The sequence below is a fragment of the Fundulus heteroclitus genome, chromosome 15 (genome assembly GCF_011125445.2).
Source record: "Fundulus heteroclitus isolate FHET01 chromosome 15, MU-UCD_Fhet_4.1, whole genome shotgun sequence".
Lineage (NCBI taxonomy): Eukaryota > Metazoa > Chordata > Actinopteri > Cyprinodontiformes > Fundulidae > Fundulus > Fundulus heteroclitus.
Window position 1 is genome coordinate 10,084,891 of NC_046375.1, and position 23,579 is coordinate 10,108,469.

Below are 23,579 nucleotides of genomic sequence, written 5' to 3' on the forward strand. Positions count from 1 at the left end.
TCATAAATGTGGGAAAGTAAATAAACTGGATATTTCAATGAGTGACATAATAAATGTGAATTTATTTTAACTTTTTTCAACTAATTGGTACATTTTTAGTGTATTAGTTTATTAATTGGACCCTTTGTTTTTCTGCTTCTATTTCTGCTTTCATATTAATTTTCGGTCTGTCCTCCATATAAAAGTAGAGGTGGGCAATGTTTGTGAGCAGCGGGGGAAGCATAATATGACTGAATGTTTTTGGATTGCAGTTGTTTTTAATAGCACCTTTATTCAACCCCTCACATTTCCTGAGCACATATTTAGTCTTTTATTCTTTCTCCGTATACAGATAAAACTTACATTGCAGTATTAAAAAATTCAAAGAGAGTACAAATGGGGTATTGAAAACAGTATGATGGGTGTGGAACATGAATGGAAACGAAAAAAAAGTCATAACAATATGCATTACAAATACCATAGATGAAAATGAACAGACCTATACACATCTCTAGTCCTCACCTGTACAGTTTATCCTGCAGTTTCTATTCTGGTCCAGTGTCACTGGATTCACCTCGTGTGGGCTTGTTATTAATGAGATAAATAACACTGGGCAAGGACCTGTCAGTTAATAATCCAAGAACACGTTGTAATAATAGTTAGGCTAAGCAAGAGAAAGCTTTTTTTTTCATCATATACAGACTGCTTTACATAAAAAGTGCATTGTAATGGTATATACTGTATTTAGCTGTGTAGAAGTACTGTTTTCTTTCTTTGAAGCAGTATAACATTTGTAGTGGTGTCTTTGTGCTTGTAGGCAAAAGTCTGTTTTCAACGGAGAAGACGAGCAGGTGGGAGAGCCTGCAGGAGGATGCAGAGCTGCTGCCCTTCATAGCAAATGTGTCCTCTTCAAGCAGAGTTACCACTTTCCTGGGATAGGAACGCCGCATTCATACCAGCCAACGAATGGATGAGACGTACGCCGGCCAATGACTCCAAAGGTAACTGGCTCCTGTCTGTAGGCGCGGTAATATCCTGTAATACAGAAGTTTTACCAAAGACCTGAATATCATTGGACCCTCAAATCAAAAATAAGCTTTGGTGCAAAAAAAAAAACAAAACAAAAAGAACACAACAATACACATATATGTTTTGATTTTTAACAACATGCAGAAGATATCCACTAATGGTTTTACATAACTGTCTATTTATACACAATGATTTTTTTTAGGCTACCAATACAAAGCAAGTTTTCATTCAGACTTTGTTTTGCGTTGGCGTGCCTTGCCTCAATAAAAATTTATTCTTCTGGCCTTCAGTAGATCTATTTATAGTCAGACTGCAATGCACAAAAACACAAATCAGAACAGTCACAAACCATGTGCCCAGCTGTTTTTGTTTACCTTGTGCTGAGGGCAGATTTTCTGAGAGGTAAGCTGGCCCTGTTCTTCCGTCTCTGTGGGAGTCAACAAACTGGCAGTGGTCTTCACCTTGGCCCATTGTGTCTCCTATACTGTAGAAAGGCTCTGGGGGAAAGATAGGGGAGCATTACTGGAAGGGTAAAAGGTTTTTTTATTTAAAAAAAAAAAAAAGTATAGCACAGTTTTTTTGTGATGCATTACCTCTCAGACCGTCTCCCATGAAGATCTTGTAGCGTAGAGAATTGCACAGAACGACACCCACAAACTTTTTATACCAAGTCCGTTTGACATACTGACTGCCCTTACAGCTGCTGTGGACTGGGTTATACTTGAAGGTAAAAGGAATCCAGATTGGCTCTCCGCCTCACGAAATGGAAATAACAGAAGAGGAGTTAATTAGTTGTGTCATATTTTTATCTTACAAATTACAGGATAGCTTTGTTTTAATACCCATTAGTGCCGATTTCGTAAATTTACAGATTGTTCATGTGTACAGAAAACCGATACAATGCGTTGAAGAAAGTTGTCACAAAACTAAAATTCTTACATGCTCCACTTTACTATATAAACCTTGTAATTTGTTTTTGTTTTTTTTACACTTTTACCATTTAAAAGTCCGTGTCCAACATGCTACTTTTAATCCAGCTGAACCTTTAATCGCTTTGAATTCAATTACCCTTAGCCCACGGTCACCCCTGGGCTTGGTGCCATGTGTCATTCTACTGCCGGTGTGGCTTGTGGAAATCGAATAGGTTAAATTTGAATTTCTGTCTAAGCAATCTGTTTTACACTGGTCGATGCAGTAGAAAAATAAATAATAATTTTAAAACTGGCCCTGGTTCCAGGAAAAGTTTCCTAAAGTGGAAAATATACCTAATGACTGAAAGATGTCTTTGGCATTTCTGCACTACAGTTTTCTAATTTCTACTTTATTATGCACTTTCCTAGTAGGTTAAACTCTTTTTTTCCCCCAAATTTTACTTTTGATATATCCATATATAAGTTCACATCTCTTCATCTAACACAGTTAAAATACAGAAAATCTTCCTTGACATGCTTTAAGAAAACGTTAAAAATGAATGTGTTGTTGCATGTTGCTCCTACTTTAGAAATGTATTATCAGTCAGCAGACTTACCAGGTGGCCTGGCAATGAGAAGAGGATCATCTGAAAGGAGGAATGTAAAAAATTCATTTGAAAAAAAAAAAGAATATTAAATACTAAAATAAATATGGAAATGAATCCCTAAACTCCACATTCATGCTTACATGTTGCATTTTGATTATTGTATGTTACAAAAATATATAAAAGGCTGTCTGGACCTCTTAGCTCTAATAAAAAAAGGCTTCTCAACGTTTATTTCTGCAGACATACCTGACTCAGTGACATAGGTGAGTGTTTCGCTGAAGGGTCCCAAACCGAAAACATTCTTGGCCTGCACTTTGAAGTAGTACCTGCGTTCAAGGAGAGCACAATGCTGAGATTTAATGAGGGATTTAGTGGCTCCAGTGTCATTCTTCCAGATTTGTTATGACTGGAAAAGATAATGAGTGCAGCAGATGACTTGGCATGCTATAGTCAGTCTGATTCAAAGGCTTAAAGCGCTGCAAAGAAGCTGTTTGCAGAAAGGAGCCTAGGGACGCGGGAGCTGAGTAAAGGGTGATTGAGGGTGAAAAAGAAACATTTGCAGAGATTAACTCAACAGAGAATTGTGGAGGATGAGAATAAAAGACAGAAGAAAATTCATTCATGTGGAAAAAGTGAAGCAGTGAAATAGATTTTTAATTGTTGAGAGCGGATGGAAAAATGGAGAACGTATTCAATGGAGACATTTCTGACTGAGAGCTTTAGTGTATGTCACACATTTTTTTGCCAAAGGGCAAAACAAACTCGTGCGCTGAGCACACTCTGTCTCTGGGTGGAAGAAGAATTATAAAGTCCTGTCACAGTGAAAACGCTGATACCTAAAAAGAGCTTGAGAACTTTTCCACTGCAAATGACTGATTTGTGCATCAACGTTTTTTTTCCCCTTTTCTTGACTCTGAAAGGCCCGCATGGTCCATCGCTTTCTACCCGGAGAGTTTCATCACATGCAACCACAAGCCTGGATCCAATCACTACGTCCATATGACGACACTGACCAAAATATTTCAGAGAGCAAGAGACAATAAAGCAAGGCAGCTGCTGAGAGATGATGTCATGTAAGAGGCTAAAGCAAGAAACGGTAAATGCGAGGCAGAGTGCAAAATGCTACACTAATACAACCCTGCCATTTAAAGTTAACGTTAGGGCTACATTCAGTGTGACAAAATAATTGCATATTTATCTTCTCGTGAACAGATTTTATGAACATATCCATCCAATTATCTATCGCAGCTGTACCACAAGAGTAAAAATAAAACTTGGAATCAAGGTATTCATATCTGTTTTATGGTATCTGTGAGAGAGAGAAAAAAAAACATTGTAAAATGCTCTGCAGAACTTAGAGGAGTCTAAAATAACACAATATAAGTGTGGTTCATTTATCATTTAACTATTTACTCAGTCCTGTGAAAAGTAGAAATTTTCCATGCAGGGAGGTGTAATACTGTTGTGGTTGAATTCTTCTGGCAACCAAAGGGAGCGTTTGAGCTTTTAAAGAAAACACAACATGATCTTTGGTATAAAGGAGCTGCCAGGGAGGAAAACCCAGCTTGAAAACGTGTGTAATACTCCTGCAGTGCTTGGTTGCAGGTGTTTGGGGAGAACCAAACCGGTATGTAGGAATAGGCTTGGCTCAGGACATGGATATATTTTAAATTTGGCTTTACTATAAAAAACAACAATAATTAACTATGAAGTCTTTTAAGTAAAATTGCATGAATGTATTAGTATACACTATAAATAATGTGCTTAAGCCATGTTGCTGAAACATTTGCAGTTTTTAAATAAGAGCCAACAAAAAACAACAACAAGGCAAACAAAAATTATCAATGATTACCCATCAAGAGATATCCATTTAATAAATAGCATGAAGTAATTGCTAAAATTGGAAAGAAAAACATAATTTGCCCCACAGTCAATTTAATTATTGGCATGGGCAAAATGAGCTTCTAATGGAACAATAATAAGTGAAAATGACCCAGTTTCATAGTATCATGGTATTTAGAAATCATTTAAAACAAACTGATATGATCTAATTGCTTTCATTTGAAATTACATAGCAGAAATAATTCAAACTGCTGCTAAAATATTACATGTAAATATTTTGGGTATGATGTGACTTTAAAAAGAAGTCTATGTAATTTTATTACATAGACTTAAGGCAAGGTGAGTTTATTTATACAGCACTTTTCAGTAGCAAGACTATTCAAAGAAAACATGTAGAATAAACATCCTCTACGATTAGTATTTATTGGGCATGCTGTTTTGTTCTTTGTAAAATAACACAAGATAAAAACTGTCATCCATCCATCCATCCATCCATCCATTTTTTTAGCATTTTTAATTTTAAATTTATGTTTTTATGCCTGTCTCTTTATGTATTACTCAGAATTTCCCGTTATTCGTTTGATGTATTGTCCTTAAAGGTGCCATGATGACCGTACATCACTGTATAAAGTAATGTCATAATGTAATAATAATAATAATAATATATATTTCTTGCAGTTTATATTGCTGCATATGTAAGTTATCCACCGCATTTCATAAAAAAAATGTCAGCTTGTTGTTTAGTCAGGCCAAATGTCCCTCCTCAGTAAAAGGGTTGGGAACATTAATGGCATGCAGCTCTACCTAGTCGACTTCTCTCTGATTGGCTACAACCATATTTGGAAAACCTGCAGCTCTCAGCGCTTTGCTCTCGGCCGCCAGAGTGGACCCTTAAATGAAAATCTGCTCAGGACTTTCATGCAACCTGAGATGGGCTCTGACTATCCAACGGCAGCTCCTCTAGGTTTATATTTCCATTATTGTATTGTGAAAACAGTGAAACGAGGTTTTGCAAACTCTAACACCAGAAACAGCTGGGGTCTGCTGTTAGTGAGTGCTGGATAATAAGCACTGTGTTGACTTTCCACAAAGTTTTCTGAGCTCTCAACACGGTTTTACAGCCACGTGTCACATTAGGTTTAAATCTGTTTCTTTGCCCGCCTCCATTTACCCAATTTACTTTAGTCTGAGAAGGCTTTTCTCAGCTTTAGAGGGTTCCAGCTAGCAATCTGCTCCGTACAGTATGAATCTGGTTTGACATACATGCCTTTTTATGAAACGCTGGAAAGAACCACACAAAGATCAGCTTTCATTGCAAAGAATCTCAGATCCGAGCAAATCTCTTTAAAATCTGGTTCTTCTCTTTATGTCTCCCCAGTGTGAGGTTGTTCTTTAAATTACTTGAACACTAGACATGAACCTAGCAAATATGCATAAATTGAGCAGGAGCACAAACACACACCATCACATATGTTACCTGGAGTTAGGCTTGAGATTTTCCACAGGCAGGTGGGTCCCAGTGGAGACTCTGGCAGACCACCTATTGTTGAGGACGTCATCATAGGAAGCACTGTGGACCATGTAGCCTGAAGCAGGAAAGCAAAACTAATTGTAACGCTTTTAGTCAAAACCCTGAAATTACACTTTTTGTTTTAACGGGATACTCAGATTTCATTTGAAACCAGTCATAGAAAAACTGAATGAAAGGTAAAAATTCTATTATATCATGCTAAAACCCCTAAAAAAAAAAAAGACTCGCGGGGCTCTTTAAATAAGAATTGTAAAGTTTCCTGTCTTGCTTGGCTACACCGAGAACCCACTAAATTCAACTCACTTTCTTCAAGTCACGCGGCCCTTAGTTATTCTCTTGAAAAATGAGGCAACCGGCTCTGCCGCACATTAAACTACCTACTGTTTCTGTTGGACGCTTTAAATTTTCCTTCTGTTTTCACTGGAGTTGCACCAAAACAGCTGGGTGCTCTCTGTGCAGACGGGAAATACCAGTGACTTTGTTTTTCTTCTTACAGATTTTCATTCCGTCTCTGATCTACATATGTATTAAGGACAACTTTTAATGAGGCATCCTGCGTTGGTCATCGATCTCTTTGCACCATGCAAGACGTATATCCCCAGTATCACAGACAGACAGGAAAAGGTAGTGGATTTTCAAACATGACAAGACTTTAAACATTTAGAGAATGATTATTACTATGTATATGACAAGGTTGGACTAGTTGGTTTCACTATATTCCGAATTATAACAGGGAATACAAATGCACAATACACCATTACACTTTATTATTATTATTACTATTATTGTTATTACTACTATTATTGTTGTTGTTATTTTGCAAGAAATTTTCAAGACCATGAATCCTTTTCCATTCCACTTTACAATATTGCATTACTATCTCATGAACTCACAACAGACCTAAAATACATTCAACTTCGTGGTTGTGATTTTAGGGAAAGATAAGCCTTTTCACAGCACTGTACATCATTTTAATGAGCATCAAGCTGTTTACATGCAAAGTTTAATTGGCAGAGAGAGGAAGTACAAAAAAAAAAAAAATGGAGGTAGAAAACACGAGTACCAGCACACCATCTATCTGTTTTACACATTAGAGGATGAAGTCGTCCACAGCAGCCTGTGTTCGTCTGCCAAAGGAAACACTCTGCTCCTCTGTGTGGCCGGACTGCTATCCTGATAGCTCACCACGCCTTCTACAGTCCCCTGTTTTCGCCAGATTTGTCTTTGTTACATACTTTCCATATGTCATATTCCAGGTCAGAACATCTTTGATTTTCCATGTGAAACAGTAGGAGTAAAGCGACCACTTTGCATGTGTTTGTTAAGAGCCGTTTCCTTTTTCACGGAACATTTCTGGAACCAGCTCCTCGATGTGAGTCATGAGCAACGGCTAAAAACATGTTAAACATATTTGCTAAACCACGGTAGAGAAGAAGCTGATGAAGCATGTTAGATTTTATTGTACATTGGGATTCATTTATTTATTGGGTCTTTTCCTAAGAGTAAAAGCTCACATGTGGAGCTTCATAGATAAATATAAACTGATGTGACAAGGTCAGAGGGATGAGCTCCACAGCAGCACTGACATTTTAGAATTTTGCAAGTAGACGTGTTTTCAAAATGCATTGTGCTCTACTGACATTTAACAGCAGGCTTGTGCACAGATAGACCTTTAGGGAGCAGATCTCACAATCAGAATCCACTTTGATTGGCAAGTTTATGCTCACAAATAAGCAATCTGACTTTGATTCCACTTTGCTCTCTTTACGTATAAATATATTAAAAGACAAATATCCATCCATCCATTTTCTGACACGCTTATCCCTAAAAGACAAATAGAAATACATATTGAATCTCAATATAAATAGTTTTTTTACAGAAGAGGAAAAAAAGAATAAAATCTCTGGATGCCTGAGGATGGATAGCATTACATGCGTTCAAAGCCAAATTTGAATTTTCTTCTAGGACAAACAATTAGATGAATAAAATACTAACAAAGTTAAATAATGTTATGTTATATAATCTCTGTTGGGATAAAGGGCACCCATAAAGACCTTTCTAAATTTTAATTGAAGACCCCTGCTTTATGAAATATAGAAGCATACAAAAATGATGAATACATGGGACTATTGTGCAATCAAGCCATGAGGAAAAATCTGTCTGAATTGTAAGCCATAAAGAAATTTGAGAGTTTTACAGGCCCCAAGGGACTGCCTCTAACAGCAGGAAGCCAATGTATAAAACACACTGTCCAAGGACAAACGCTCTCTTCCCAAGCTGTTCCTCAACAGCAGCATTGGAGGGACACCTGCTCTGGAGAGACCTACAAACATGGTCGGTCAAGCTGAGTACATCCTAGCCCTTTTCCAACATCGGAACTCGAAAAGACGACTGTCATGAAACAGATCTCCACATGCTGCAGCCCTGCAGACCTGAGACCCGCATGAAGGAGTTTGAACCGTCTCCTCCTCACAGCCGCCTGCTCACTGCTCAGACAACCAGCCTTCACCCTGCTTCAAGTGCTTCCAACTGGATGCCCCAAAGTGAACCGAACTGACCCAGAGGCTTGGCAGAGTTGGGCAGGGAAAGTCAAATGTTTTATTCAAAATGATTTTACTGTTTTGTTTGAAGGTTTGACTTAGTAAAAGGCCCTGGAGGTTACAGATTAGCATTATGGAAACCAAGCTTTGCTGACATGTTTTTACCTATTTAACAAACTTTATTTCCAGAAGGGTTTTATACATTGATGGGATATTAATGCTTGTGTTGTCCGCTCATTACCACCAAATAGGTGGCAAATAAATTTGCGCCGAAAGTTCGCTAGCATATCCCAGATAACACTGTCGCTTCATGCGTATTCAATATGAGGGATTGCTGCAAAGCCATGGACATGCAGACGACTCTCCCTGTGGTTCTACGCTTCTCCAGGAGTGAATGCTGCTTGTCAGGAATTTGATGCAATCAACTGGTTCACTTATATAGGAAATTTTGGAGCAATCTGTATAATCTGACCCAATCTGTATAATATGATTGAATTTGACTTTGTAAAGTGCCTTGAGATGACATGTTTCATGAATTGGCACTATATAAATAAAATTGAATTGAATTGAATAGAATTAGTGCTACCACAGAGTCAACGCAACTATGGTTTGTTTTAAACATAATGCTTGTTTTCCTTTCGCTCCACCATCGTTCAATAATGCCATGAGCATTATTACTGCATTAATATGGTACATTAATGTTGATTTAATGGTGTTTGTATAACTTTAGGATTAATTCATCAAGCGACCAATCACTGCAGTGCCCCTAGAGTCACAAAGGAATAATTGCATCAAAAATCAAGTGTCCTAAAAGTTATTTATTTTACTGATCAAATCATTCTTCAAAATGTTATTTTCTCAAAGAATGTTTTGTTTGACTCAGGGTTTGCATTGTGAATGTATTGAAACACATCAAATGTTCTAAATTAGTCAAGCTAATATGATCTACTTTCACATTCTTTAAGATGAACGTTAGTTCTCTAACTTAGATCTGCAGTGAACCAGGATTCACTGAATCATTCTGATGATGGTTTTCAACTATTTTGTCTTTTGTTTCTTTTGTGTGTACATAGTTCCTTAGCTTCTTTTTATCTTAAGTTTGCTTAGTAGTTTTAGGTAAGCTTCACTTGCCTAGTAGAGAGGATTTGTTGAATGAAAAACAGTGTTAATTCAGATAAACAGCATTACAGAGTGGTGTTCTCTGGATGTTCATTTTTATTTCTGTTAATAAATTCTTGACCTTGAAGAGAAGTTGTCACTAATTTGTTCTATTTGTGTGCAGTTTGCTGTTAAAAGAATGCCAGTAGTCGAATCACCCTTTCAACTATTGTACTAATATCAGCTGTTTGGGGTGATATTCACCGGATAATACCTAACAGACCGAACGTTATTTATTAAACATTAAGTAACTCAGAACAGTGCGTAATAGGACAACAGGATAATGTTATTTAGCTGTCTATTTGATTTTACTGGGATGACAACAGGCCCATTGTTAACATGAACTACCCAAAGCCAGTTTGTGATTTGAAACCAAAGACAGGTTTTAAGTTGAACTATACGACAGTGTGGTGAGGTATAATGGTATATAAGGTAATGGTATATTATTAGTACAACTACATGAACAATCCTGCTCCCTTTAACTCAGTAGACAGCCCTGCCTCCTTTCTAAATAGATGATAGAGTATATTGGAAACTTTATTTTTATTTACTGTATTCTAAACAGAGTTTAATAAGTTTAAAGCCACAATATTTTTTTATGTTTATTTAGTAAATTGTTTGTAGTTATTAGAAACTGGCATAATATGGCCTTGGTCTGTCTAATTTTGCCTGTTATTCATTCATTTATTCAACTTGATCATTTTAATTACCCTATTTGATTAGATGTGTATTAATTGTGTTAACTAAAATAAAGTATAAAGTAAATACATCAGTTAAACATCCAGACATTTTAAAGAAAATTACTGTATTTGGCCTCTTAAACAGGGACATAGAAAGGACTACATTGATTCTTTTAGAGCCAGTAATGCCAAGGAATAGGGGACATGCACCAATGGCTGTGGTCCATATTTTGCAGCTTGGATTTGTCTCCACCTCACCATTATTCAGCATGGCACCAACCAGCAGCTGAATGATTGGGAACTCCATTAAGATATATCATCTTAAATACAAATAGCTGTTTGTCTTGGCAGTGACCTTTGAGATTTACCAAACAAAATGCTAATTAAAAAACCCACTTAGAAATAATGTTTTGACACTAATACACACCTTTCTACAGTGATGTGCATTAAAACAGACATTTTATGCTAGATTTTTAACCTTTATTAATATATAATAATTATGTATGAGCAAAAAAAGCTAATGTTTGGTGCAAATAGCTGCCTCACTGGTGAGGCCACTGATTCCAAGTCGACATTGCTTTTGTTTTTATCATTTAAAGTGACAGGAGTACTTGAGCAAGTAGTGAGCGCAGTCTGTTCTGGAAAATAATTCCTTACCTGACACCATGTCATCTTTCAGAGGTCTGGCCCAATCCAGGATGATAAAAGAGTGACAGCCCTCCATGGCGACCACTGTCAAGTTTTGAGGTTTGTGTTTTGGAGGTTGGTTTTGGTTGACTGCCATGCTTTCCTTCTCCATTAAGTTTTCGAGGACATCTACCTGAAGGTACTCCAGAGCCTCCGTTAAAGAGCAAGGTGCACCAGGGTCCTTCTGGATGTAGTTCACATGAGGAGCTGAGGGCCAAAACATGGTTATTTATTTCAATTTGGCATGATGAAATTGGATATGTTATTAAAATTAAATTTCTTAAAGGGACATATCATGTTCAGGGGAATGCACAGTAAGACACAATAGCTTATACTGCAAAGTCTGGCTAAAAAACTGTTTAAAATAGGTAACCGTTTAAAAAGTACAACAATAATTTGTATCACTTGAAAGGACACATTAGCTTCTTTTGTTTCTGAAATGAGTAAACAATAGCTCAAATGCCATCAAACAAATGATGGCAAACATATTTTAAAACATAGTTTTGGTGTAATTTACCAAACATGAGCTAAAGCTAGTTTGTGCAGCTTCAGAGAATGATTATATTTTTTCTCCCAAGCGGTTCTGGAGTAAAAGTTGTTCAGACAAACCAAGAATGGGGAGTCTCCGGATGTCTCTGTTGGACACATTATTCTAAAATATGTCAGTGGACTGGCAAGCTGTTGAATTGGACCTAAATATATTAAGCTAATATAGTCTCCCCATTGAGCCAACAGACTCATCTCCCAGTGCTGAGGCCAGGCACTTCCATTTTTAATGTGGAAGAATAATAGATTTCACATGGTAATGTGAGTGCATATTTATAAAACAGTTAGTGCTGAGCATTGTTGCATCATTGTATTTTGCTTTTGGAGCAGTTAAGCCAGGGTTTGATATATTTGGAAAGACATGGTCATAAATGTCCATATTTAAATGGTTCCTACCAAATATGAACATAAACGAGAGTGACAGCATCCATTTAATCTGTCTGTAAGTGAAAAGTCGAGCCATTACTCAAGAATAATGTACTGTAAAAGTTCACATCACAGTGGACTTATCTGCATCCAGTGTGATAAACCTTGTCTCTGATGGATCAAAATCTGTAAAACACTTTATGACAACCAGATGTCTCGTCACCCCACTAAAGTTGCTGGATGTTGCTGCAATTTCAAAAGTCAAAGTCAATTTAATGACCGATGAAAGTTACAGAGACAATAAAAACAGTTGCACAACAGTTTCTTTCACTTCACAAGTGTTTTCTCAGGTTTGCGCAATTTACACAACTACGGTCAACAGACGTGGTATATTGGCTTCTTTTCCCAAGATTGAGTTCAAATGATGGACGTTCTTAATGTAACAGCACTCAATGTAGAAGTATTTAGACCCGGAAACACATCTGCACATGCACACTTAGAGCTAAAAAGAAATGACTTTAAAGTAATTAGTGTAATTATTTCCTAAGTCATTCCCTAGGTGGCACAGTCACTTAGGAAATACTATCAATAAGTGTTGGATGGATAATAGATTTATTTTCATTGAAAAAAAAATGGGACTGTCTGCATTTTTAACATTGTAAATCTTTATTATTGTTTGTTAAGATGGTAATCAAGAGTATTCATGCTGAAAACATAAATTCAGGGTTTGAAACTTATGCCTAACTGGGCACAACTATTTGCTTATTTAATGGCTTGTGGCTGGAGCAGATATCTGTTTTCTTCTGCACATTTTGCATTCCTTGCAAACCTAGATCTAGATCTAGATCTTTTTATTGGCATGTAAATGCATAGAGTATTCTTTCAGGTAACGGAACATTCAAAGAGAGTAAAATTATGAGCAAAAATGTAAAAAGTAATTAAACCTTTACTTTAACCAGACACCTTATTGGGGACAACTTGCTATTACCGGATTGGACTCCTTTTGATCTTTAGAACCATGTTAACACTTCAAGGCATAGATCCAGTATGGTGCTGGAAACCTCCCTCAGAGTTTTGGGAGTCTATACTGACATGATCTTGTAGTTGCAGCAAGTTTGCAGGCTAAAACCAGTTCATAAAACCAGTTTAGATGAGGCTTTTTTGGGCTTTGTGGCATGGTGTGGCTTATTAAAGTAGTTATAGGAAGATTGATACACTGTGCTCATAAATGGATGGACATAATCTGCAATATTTAATTTGTTGTGCTATTAGAAATTGTACTCTGCAATCCTTGGTTGTAATAAGTAGTTTCTTGAGTGATTGTTGCCTTTTTGCCATCTTGAACCAGTCTCCAGATTCTTCTCAGACCTCTGTTATCAATGAGGGATTTTTGTCTACACAATTGCCACCCACGATTGTATTTCTGACCATTCCATGTAAACCAGAAAGATGGTTATATGTTGAAATGCCATTGAGCAGCAGTTTCTGAAATACTCTGACCACCTCATCCGGCACCAATAATCATGCCATGTTAAGCCACTTGAATGCTCATTCTTCTGAATTCTGATCCTGAATTTTAAATTCAGTTAAGTCACCTTCACCACATCTAGAGGCTTTAATTTATGGAGTTGCCATCATGTGATTAACAGATTTGCTATTAGTGTTGACAAATAATTTACCCGTGTATCTGATATAGTCGCTGGTGAGTGCATTTTTGGTGATGGACTCAGTTGTAAATCTTTGAGTACCTGTGAAGCGCTTCTTCCCGCTGATATCGAACTCCGATAAAGGACCTCTGTTGGGCAGCCTGGCCTGTGGCTGTGTAGCTGGGATCGCTGTAGTAGTGGTAGTAGTTGTGGGAATGGTAGTGGTAGTTGGTGGTAAGGTGGTCTGCACCAATAGTTCATCTAGGAATCATACATGTAAACGATCAATTAATGAACAGATTTACAATATTTATTCCCTAACTGAACATTTATTTTTTGTAATCTTCATAATGACTGATAAATGCAAGTGGCCAATGAGTTTAATTAATTGTAGACAGATGTGTGAGCTTGCTTTGCTTGTAATCAACGTCTAAGGCTGTATTTTTGCTTCCCATATTTTCCATGCGTGTCTCAAGGACTGTTTCACAAGTCTCCAAACCAAACAAATGTGTAATGATTCAGTGGATGAAACTTAATAGGCTTTGTCCTCATTCATCCCAGTGTCGGTCCTTGGCTGCACCAGTGCGCTGCGGCATTACATAATAGTCCGCATACATGCTGACCAGCACAGTGCCACGGCCAGAAAATGCTAAGAAAATATTTTAGAACTCAGTGAGACTTTTGTGGCAAACCCAAAACAGAAAAAAATATACTATAAGCGACTAATTCCCTCACGCAACCAAGTAAAGTGCTCACACAAACCAGTCCCTGCAGGTTTTCAATCAGCATGCTGTTTGGCTGAAGCCAGGGTTTATCCATTATATAACAACACAGTGTTGACACAGCAACTACATAGACTGAAATTATAAGCAAGGACATTCCCTTTAGCTTAGTATTGTGGGAGATTTTTGGAATAAAAGATTGAAAGCATGCTATAATGGATGTGTTCCAAGACCAGAGTAAATGAACTTAGAGCAAGCAGCAAACACATTCACAAACAAAAAGAAACAAAATGAAGACTGCAGGCAAGGACAGCAAAGTTGAGTTGTAGGGAAAAGCTGGCGAGTAAATAAAACAGAACGGTGTCAACAAACAATGATCTTGCAGTGCAATTAGTCAATCATAGCCCTGTGGTAGATTCGTCCGAAGCCAAACTCAGCCAATACCTTTCTCAAGACCTAAAGCATCAGGCACCATGGCCACTGTAAGCATAGGGTCCATTTCCATCCCTGAGGATTCCTCTGTCAGAAAAGTAGAACAAGCTGCAGCATAAATCTCACAATTCATTTAAAGTTCATGAACCAACATAATGACAATGAAATAAGTCCTCCTTTATTATTTAATTTGTTTATATGTGGTTTAATTGTGTCCGTTTTAATCAAACCAGACTCCAATTATTTACAGATTCTCATTTCTGTCTGCAGTAAATAACAAGAATATCCTGTTGTATGTTTATGCGTGTTTGTTGGCGTATTGTAACACCAATGACAATGTGCAGCTGACAGATTGTAGAGTGTTTAACCAGCCAGTACTGTGACTGCAGCCAGCTCCCACATGCAGACCCTTACATGTGGTTTCTGTGGTCTTACTTGGAAGGACACGGATCTGTTATACACACACCAGATCACACAGAAATGCACACAGTTATGAGACTCTGTGGATACAGACAGGAAGTATTCAAAGTCTTGGCATAGATGTTTTCAAATTCAACTGAGTGAGATCATATTTCTTTGTGTATTATTTAGGTGATTAAGTCAGCTTCCTATCAGAGGAGAGCTTGTTAACTAAACAATGGTGTCAGTGTGAATGTGATATTTCACTTATACAACAACAAAGTCTCAATTATTATCACTTGTGAGTGAAACTGCAATGTTCTCACCTTCGGGATAACAGTCCAAAATTCCATCTGGATCAAGAGCTGGATATCCAAATTGATCGGTTTTGGCAAAGGTTCCCGGTGGACAAGTTGGGTAGGGAAGTGCAGTGCTATAATCCTCTGTAGTCCAATCTGTGGTGGTTGGTTCTAAGGTGGTAGTGGGAGCCGAAGTAGTGGTGGTGGTGGAAGTTCTGGGAAGAGGCACATCCAAACCAAGAACGGGTTTTCCTCCAACCATGAAAACCTTTTCTTTGGGGTTGACCACAGGCTGGCTCTCTCTGCCATGTCCAAACAAAGCAATACCTTCCTGGCTTACGAGGGGGCTGCCCATATGGTCTAGTGACATGTGATAGGGTAGAAGAGAGGAATTTATTTGTTATAGATTTTAAATGAATAAAGTGGATCAAATTTAGAACTCTGGAAATGCCAATTTACCATTGTTCAGCATTCATTTTTGAGTCTCTGCCGTAATCGAAAGTAAGAGAACATGTGCTAACTTCAATATTGTAACTTTCTTACCTCAGAAGACATTGCATCTCTAAATAAAAACCTGTGCAATCACAGCGGGAGATGCTTTTCCTCTTCTCCCTTGCACGTGCACAACACTGGTGACATTTCAACTTGTCACCAGAGGGGGAAGACTTGTGCAAAAACTCTGGAACTTGCGCATTGCGTCTTTATATGGTAAATGGCAAATAAGTAACATATAGATTGTATTACCAAAAATGGTGCGTCCATCCTCTCCAAGGACAACTCTCTTGGGTTTGCCTTGAGAGTCCTGAAGAACTTGTCCGTCTTGGTTCATGAGAACACCTTTCTCCAGGTCAACCACCTGCCCAGAAAATACATTTTTTACATTGGTTTACATTTGATTTATACCAGGTTCGGGAATGCAACTTCAATAAGTTCATAAAGGTTTGTTACCCATCTGGTCCCATCAGGCCCAGTGATGAACTTGTGTCCAACGGCCTTACTGCTTCCATGAGAAGGAGCGGTGTCTTTTTTATTTGTTGCCGTCAGATTGGGCTTTCCATTTTTACCTACCAGTCAAACATTTAAGGCAGAGCTTACAGTAACTATAGTAGTCTAACATATTTTCATTTAAAAATAAACGTTTAGTTCAAGGAGGTTCCAATAAATTTAGGGCAAAACAGTATTTATTTGCAGCTTTTAAGCACATGCACATACCAAAAGACTTTACCATTTCCATTGCCAGGCTTGAACCGTCCTCCATTGTTTGGTTTCCTGCCAATTATGGGATATCGCGTCCTAACCCCATGGTTCTTAAAGCTGTCTCTGGATGAAGGTAAAGACGAGGTGGAATGAGTGTTTCCTCCAATTAGTTCAGTCTTTTTCACAGGAGCACCACTATCAGCGTCACTGGTAGAGGTAAGGACTGGCTTGGGCATGTTTAAGGAAGAAGTTGGAGATGAGTTTAATGTTGACGCACCAAGTCGAGAGTTCTGCACTAGCTGTGGTGTGACAGTAAGCCTTGATCCACCAAGCTGTCTGTTAGCTAGTAGAGGAGACCGTACTCTCCCATTCATTGCTACGCCAGGACGACGAATACTTGGACTTATTCCAGAAGATGTGCCAGGCCTCGTCCTGGACAAACTTTCTCTCGTAGCCACACTCTCATTGTTGTCTGCATTTTTGTGTACAGATGGAGATGCAGGATTTGTCTGGGCAGCTGTTGGGTCTGAAAGCTTCCTATTTCTCTCTGTACTAATTGTATCAACATTGTCCCTCTTATCCTCAGTCTTAGATATTTCTTTATGGATGGCCTCACTGGAGTCTCTGAGCCCACTTGATTTCTTAAGTGAGGAGGAGCCAGAATCTGAAGAAGTTAAAGTTTCAGAGGAAGGCATCCTAGTTGGATTTCTAGTGTCACTTGTTGCTGCATGTTGATTGGGCAAATGAGGTTTCACAGCGCTCATCACAACACCATTCTTTATAGAATCGGGTCTGGATGTGGTCTTGAGATCTTCAATAGGCTCTTGCTTTAGAGAAACTCCTGAAGCACCTGCAGCCCCAGAAACCCTAGTCTGTGTCTCTTTTAAGAGTGGTCTGTCAGCACCAACAGATGATGACACCCTGGTGGGCGTCCTGGCATCCTTTCTGGAAGATGGAGTCCCCAAACCTGAGGTGAACTTGCCTGGATAGCGATCTGCTAGCCAAGGGAATCGTTCAGCAAATGAAGAGCTAATTCTTGTGCGAGAAACCACAGGTTTTTTATTAGTACTTTCGATTTGTATTTCTTCTTTCCTAATTTCCTTTGTGGTGTGAGCTCTGGAGTTTAAAGTTGACTCCTTAGCAGTGTCTTCTATATCCTTTCTATTGTTGTAATTGATGTCATCAGTTTTCTTACTGGAAGAAGTGTCTTGAGTAAACGATGTGTTTGAACCCTGTGAATTTCTGTTGCCTTGTGAAGTTGAAGGTTGTGTTTGCGAAGTGGATCGAGAAGAACCTACATTCAAATTGTGGCTTGGACTACTTTGTGATGTGGATGCATGACTGCCTTGCAAAACTTTAGAATCATGAGACCTTGACTCTGATGAGACCTTTGATTTATCAAAAACGGGTATATCTGATGCCGTTTGGTGGTCCAATGAGCTTCCTAAAGTTGACTTGGGAAATTTTGGACTGGAAGGACTTGATGTTTCATGGTTCTGGCTTCTTTCTTTTAACGAAGACAGTTCTTTTTCTGAGCTATGTGTGTTTGATGACACTTGTCTCTGACTTTGGCCTGGTATATTTAAATGAGTGGTCACAGCTGGTTTATAGCCATTAGGCAATCGAGTCAAATTCCCTCGAAGCACAGATCCGGGCTGTCGTCGACCAAAATTATATCTTGAACCAAGACGAAAGCCAGCATTACCTCTGCGCTCTGCCGTGGTACCTGGCAATGTAGACTCTGTCTCCTGTGAACTGACAGTAATCGAAGGTTTCCCTAGTTTTAAACTGTCTCTAGATGAAGTTGGTTCAGGTATTTTGTCTATATTTTTGGTCTCATGATTTGTAGAGCCTATATTGTCCATTCGACTTTGTGCTGACTCTTGAATATCTGAGGAAGCCATTATTGAAGATTCTGCATGTGATGATGATGGTAATCTGGAGGAAGAAATAAATGTGTTCTTAGACGAGGAGGAAGCTGAAGAAGCAGCAAAGGATGATGAGGAGGAAGTTGAAGAGGAGGAAGTTAAACCAGTGGATGACAAAGAAGAACTATTATTAGATCCAGTCTTTTTATGGACCCTGATCTTGATTGGCCTCCTGTTTGGTCGATAAGGATACTTATACACAGGCTTGGTTGGGGAGGGTGTCAAAACCTTCAGGCTGGGTGTTTCGGTAGACAGGAGCTCTTCGTTATAATCAACTTCCTCCTCAGATAGAGGGGAAACATTGTTGTCCAGTTCTTTGGTCTCTGGCACAACTGTAGTTGTTTCTATCACAGGAGATGAAGTTGTGGGTATTTTGTCATTTTTTTGTTCTTCTTGTTCTCTCTCTGCCACTCGTGTCGAGCCTCTGTTTACTGGATTCCTGACAGAGCCCCTGATAGTAGAGAAGACGCTGTGAAAGGAGCGCGTCTGGGAAAGTGGACGATGACGTCTGTTTGTATTGTGTGGCTTAGGGGTTGTAACTGGATCCTCTGGCACCTTTGTGGGCTGTGGGTCGATATCCTGTTTGACTGTAGTGTGACCAGTGTCCTTGCTGTCCTTGGGTTTTGAATGTGAAGACAAAGTGCTGCTGGCTGGCAGAGACAAAAGTAAAAAAGATGGAGGAGTTATGATGTGTGATTTTCATGGATAAATGCATGCATATACTATGTACAGTCAAATGTGTTTACACCGTGGCATGGCAACATTCAAGGCCTTGCTTTGGGGTCCAGCTCCTCTTCTGTTGGTGGCTCTGATCCTGAAAATGTAACGCTCTCCTGGTGTCAAGCCATCAATAGTAGCCGTGGTGGTCCCCCCACTGTATGTTACACTTTTCGTCCGAAATGGGTTCATGGCAGGGACATAAGACAGAATGTACTCTGTGTGGGGGTAAAACATGAATATTCAGGTGGAAATTTTAAAAAGGTACATCAAAATTCAAACTCCAGAACAAAATGAGTTTCCAGCCTTGTGAGGAAACTGATCAGCTCAATGAACAGTTTAGGCGACTGCAGGTAGAACAAGATTATTCTTATGAACATACATCAAAACACAAGTCGCACAAATTTTTGGTTTATTTGTAATTATGTGACTTGAAAGTGAAACAGTGTTGACTAATTCAAATAATTGTATTGTTAATAAAAGTCCATTCATGCTGAAGCCACAAATGGACTCTGTACCACATTCGTAAACTACACAGTTTTTGATAATACTCACCTGTACACTGTAAAATCGCACAACGTCTGTTTTCCCTGCATTGTTTAAACTGTTGAGATTTTTTACATTTCAACTGATTACAAAAATCACCGCTGCACCTTATCCTGTTATTTATGCAAACGTAAATTCGTTCTGTACGCACTCTGTGCATACAAAATGACAAATAGAGTTGTCTAAGTCTAAGTCTAATAATACAGCAAAAAATATTTGTTTGCATAATTTCTTGTTTTTCTACGCATAAATCTTAAAGCATGTATAGATCTTTTGGTAAAAGCCCAATTTATCTATTCCCTGTTATTGTAACAACTAAACGGTAAAGAAAAATGGAAAAAATGTTAAATTAAAAAGGCATTTTATCTGTTACAAATGGTCTACCATCACAACTAACTAGAATAATTTTTATAGTATTGTTTTGTCAGGCATCATTGTCAACCTTACTAAAACAGATTTGTAAGAAAATCCCAATCTGATGTCTGCAGGCTTGATAACTGGTTACATGACGTGCATCTGTTTGTAAGTATTTACAAAATTCTCACTTGATGAAACTTTTAAATTCACTATTTTCCTTAATGGCCCCCAAGGCTTTAAATGTAATGCTAAAGTGTAGCGGTGATGCTAGATGATGTAATTTGGCCTTTCTCTTCAAGGCCTCACCTCTTATCCTTCCATTTGTTTCTTCTGGAGGTTCCCAAGTTGCAATCACAGCAGTTCCTTTCCCTCTTAGTGGCTTTACTTCAAAACTTTCCGGTGGCCCAGATGGTGCTGCAAAGGAATGGACAATAAAACTGAACGTAGAAAAAGATCAGCTGCGAAAAAGCAGAAGGAAGATGAAGTATGAATGGTCAACACGGGTTATTAGAGTGTGTGAAAAAGGTATTGCTTCAACTGAACAAAATACAGCTGCCATATACTGACAGAAAATGTCCCATGGCAGTTTGTATGGAGCCGCAGATGCAGATCTGAACTGGAAGCCAGGCAGTAAATTCTGACATTGCAGTGAACCACAACTCAGGAGCTCCTGTGACATAGCACAACTGCTCCAACCCTTACAGAGCTGCAGCCAGAAAGATCTATCACCAGAGACTTATAGGCGGTGATTGTGATGAGGTGTGGCGTGAAGAAAAAAGGAGTGGAGGGTTAATAGGGTATTTTTTTTAGCAAAAAACAATACATACCCGACTCAGGAGTCCTTTGAAAGACTGAAACGCTCCATTTGCCCTGTTTTTCTCCCTGAGAGATCCTGACAGAGAACTCGTACATGCCGTCAGCAGACAGGGTGTCTATCATCATTCTCCTCTGGGTGCTTTCCTTGTACTCCCAGCGTGCTGACTCCCCCTTCTCCCTGAACCTGACTGTGTATGATCTAATTTAAGAGTACATGAAAATGCTTTATTACAATGACCAGTTTTAGGGTTCTTTTCAGCACATTCTCTCATTAAAAAAACAAAGAATACATGCAGCAACGTACACTTTTCAAAAGCCTACCTGGATGCCTCGGGGTCAACTTTCCCCATTTCGACTGCAGGGTCAACCCAGGAGATGAGGACTGACTTTGGAGACATGACCCTGACACTGATGTCCCGGGCCTCATATTCAGGGGGCTCTGAACAACACAGTTTCTCAAATATGAACACAAACCTTTTTAAAGTGCAAGCAAACTTTATGATGATTTATTTGTCTTACAAAAGTATTCCAATAACTTGTGTGTGTGTGTGTGTGTGTGTGCACAAATTTGGTCTTTAAGGAAGCATAGCAAGAGGAAAGCCTATGTTGAAAGATATGCTGGAAGAACTCCTGTTTGACTGCAGGTGACACAGCACCAGTCTGGAAGAAGGCTCTTTGCCCAGATCGGACAAAATTAAACTTGGCCTATATTTGAAAAATAATGTGTAGGGAATAAAAATAATTACAGTATCATGCTAGGGATGCATTCTTTCAACAGAGACAGGGATGTTGTAGAAAGTAAACAGGAAGTTCTATGGAACTAATTGCAGGGCACTCTTGAAGGAAAACCTGCTAAAGGCTACACAACGTCGGCTGCATTCACACTGCAGCCTGAAGTGACCCAATTGTGATTTTTTTTGCCCATATGCGATCTGGATCTAATCTTTTCATGTCAGTCTGAACAACACAGATCAGATTTTTTCAAATGCGACTCAGGCCACTTGGATATGTGGTCCTGAATCTGATACGTATCTGATCTTTTCAAATGCGACCTGTGTCTGTACGGCCAGGTCGTATTTATCCGACCTGTACGTCATTGATAAACGCCACTATTCTGCATCCTGCTCTGCAGAAGCGTGAAGAAAAACGACACCCATGGCGGACAATAATGAGGAGAGCAGTCAATGGAGATAACGCTCCAGTTAGAAAATAAATTTAAGATCGCAAAATGTGCGCCACCATTATAATCCATGTTTACTTCCGCAAACACTGAGCACGCTTGCTACGTGTGACGTCATTGCGTCCTCAACTGCGCATGCGGGACACTTAAATTGTATAAATTCAGTTCACACAGGAGATCACATACAAGTTGCATATATTTGGAAATTTGAACAACCACGCAAAAAAAATCTGATTTCACCAAAAAATCTGAATTGAGCATTTAGACCTGCAGTGTGAACGTAGCCTTGGTTTTGGTGTATCACATATAGTCCTAATAAATTACATGAAGGTTGGTGGTTGTAATGTGACAAAAGGCAAAGAAGTTCATGCTACTTTTGTATAGCTTTGTAATAAACTTAATCTGGTACCTGGTGGGGAGGTTTTGGCTGTAGCTGCTCTGTTGTTGGGTAAACTCTGGCCATGGGCCTTCTGTGCCTGCAGTGACACCACATGAACGGACTCAGATGCTATGAATAGAAAAGGATACCAGGCACGGCCAGGGTTTACACTATGGACACTAAAGATAGCCCAATAATGATTTTATTTAGCAAAGAAAAAAAACAAAACAATTTGTTATCAGTTTCAGAAAATGTAGGTCCTCTTACTGAGTTTTAGCGTTTGCCGGTTTCTCTGGTCAGCCTGAGGCTGGATTCGGTGTTGGCGTCGTCTTTCTAACAGCGGGGTTCCTGCCAAAGCTCTCTCAGGTTGCCTCGGACCTGAGGAGGACTGAGGCGCCCTCCTGTGTGTCCTGATGTTGGCCAAGTCCATGGGCTGAGTCATTCTGTCCACCCTCCTTTTGCGCCCCGTAGCAGAGTTGTTTCGGACTGCGGTTTGTGACGACCTGACAAAACCTGTCGAAGGATGATAATGAACTATTGAAACTCAAAGTGCATTTGAGTTCTTCTTGTCTTTGAGTTAACATAATTCATTTCTTTCCAGAGTCCTGAATTGAATTTACCTTTAGGAGGTTGCTGCGACTATATTTAATGTTTTTTTACATGTCCTGTCTGGCAGTGTAGCATTAAGGATTACTGTATTTATACCAAAGAGAGCCCAATGGATTTACTTTCACAAGTGGAGCATTACTGCTATATATATATATATATATATATATATATATATATATATATATATATATATATATATATATATATATATATGCGTAAAATCTTTATTAGATATTATTTTGGGATTATTTTAATCTCAGTGGACACAGAAATGGAAAGGTAAAAAAAAGAAAACGAAGAGAAAAAGACCAGACAAAATGTTAAAAGGGAGAAAAGGTGACAAAAATAGAGAAGAGGAAAACGATAGTACAAGATAACGTCCTCGAAGTCTGCTTCAACACCTGCAAAGAGAGATATAAAAACAGCAAAACCAACTCAGAGGTACAAAGAACCAACTCCTTGATAACATCACAGA

At 38.7% G+C, this 23,579-nt stretch overlaps 1 protein-coding gene across 1 annotated transcript; it reads right to left on the reverse strand.

Moving 5' to 3' along the window:
- Positions 1-237: 237 nt before the first annotated feature.
- On the reverse strand, positions 238-23,008 carry fndc1 (fibronectin type III domain containing 1; the record flags this gene model as incomplete). The annotated part of the gene is given in 19 exon segments (XM_036147338.1): positions 238-1,014; positions 1,383-1,505; positions 1,602-1,763; positions 2,537-2,566; positions 2,774-2,853; positions 5,847-5,955; positions 10,936-11,172; positions 13,626-13,784; positions 14,690-14,764; positions 15,403-15,735; positions 16,120-16,231; positions 16,324-16,439; positions 16,601-19,150; positions 19,247-19,435; positions 20,427-20,534; positions 20,948-21,135; positions 21,258-21,375; positions 22,526-22,624; positions 22,763-23,008. Coding segments are annotated over 19 exon segments (5,150 nt in total), but the record flags the coding sequence as incomplete, so codon positions are not given.
- Positions 23,009-23,579: the final 571 nt, after the last annotated feature.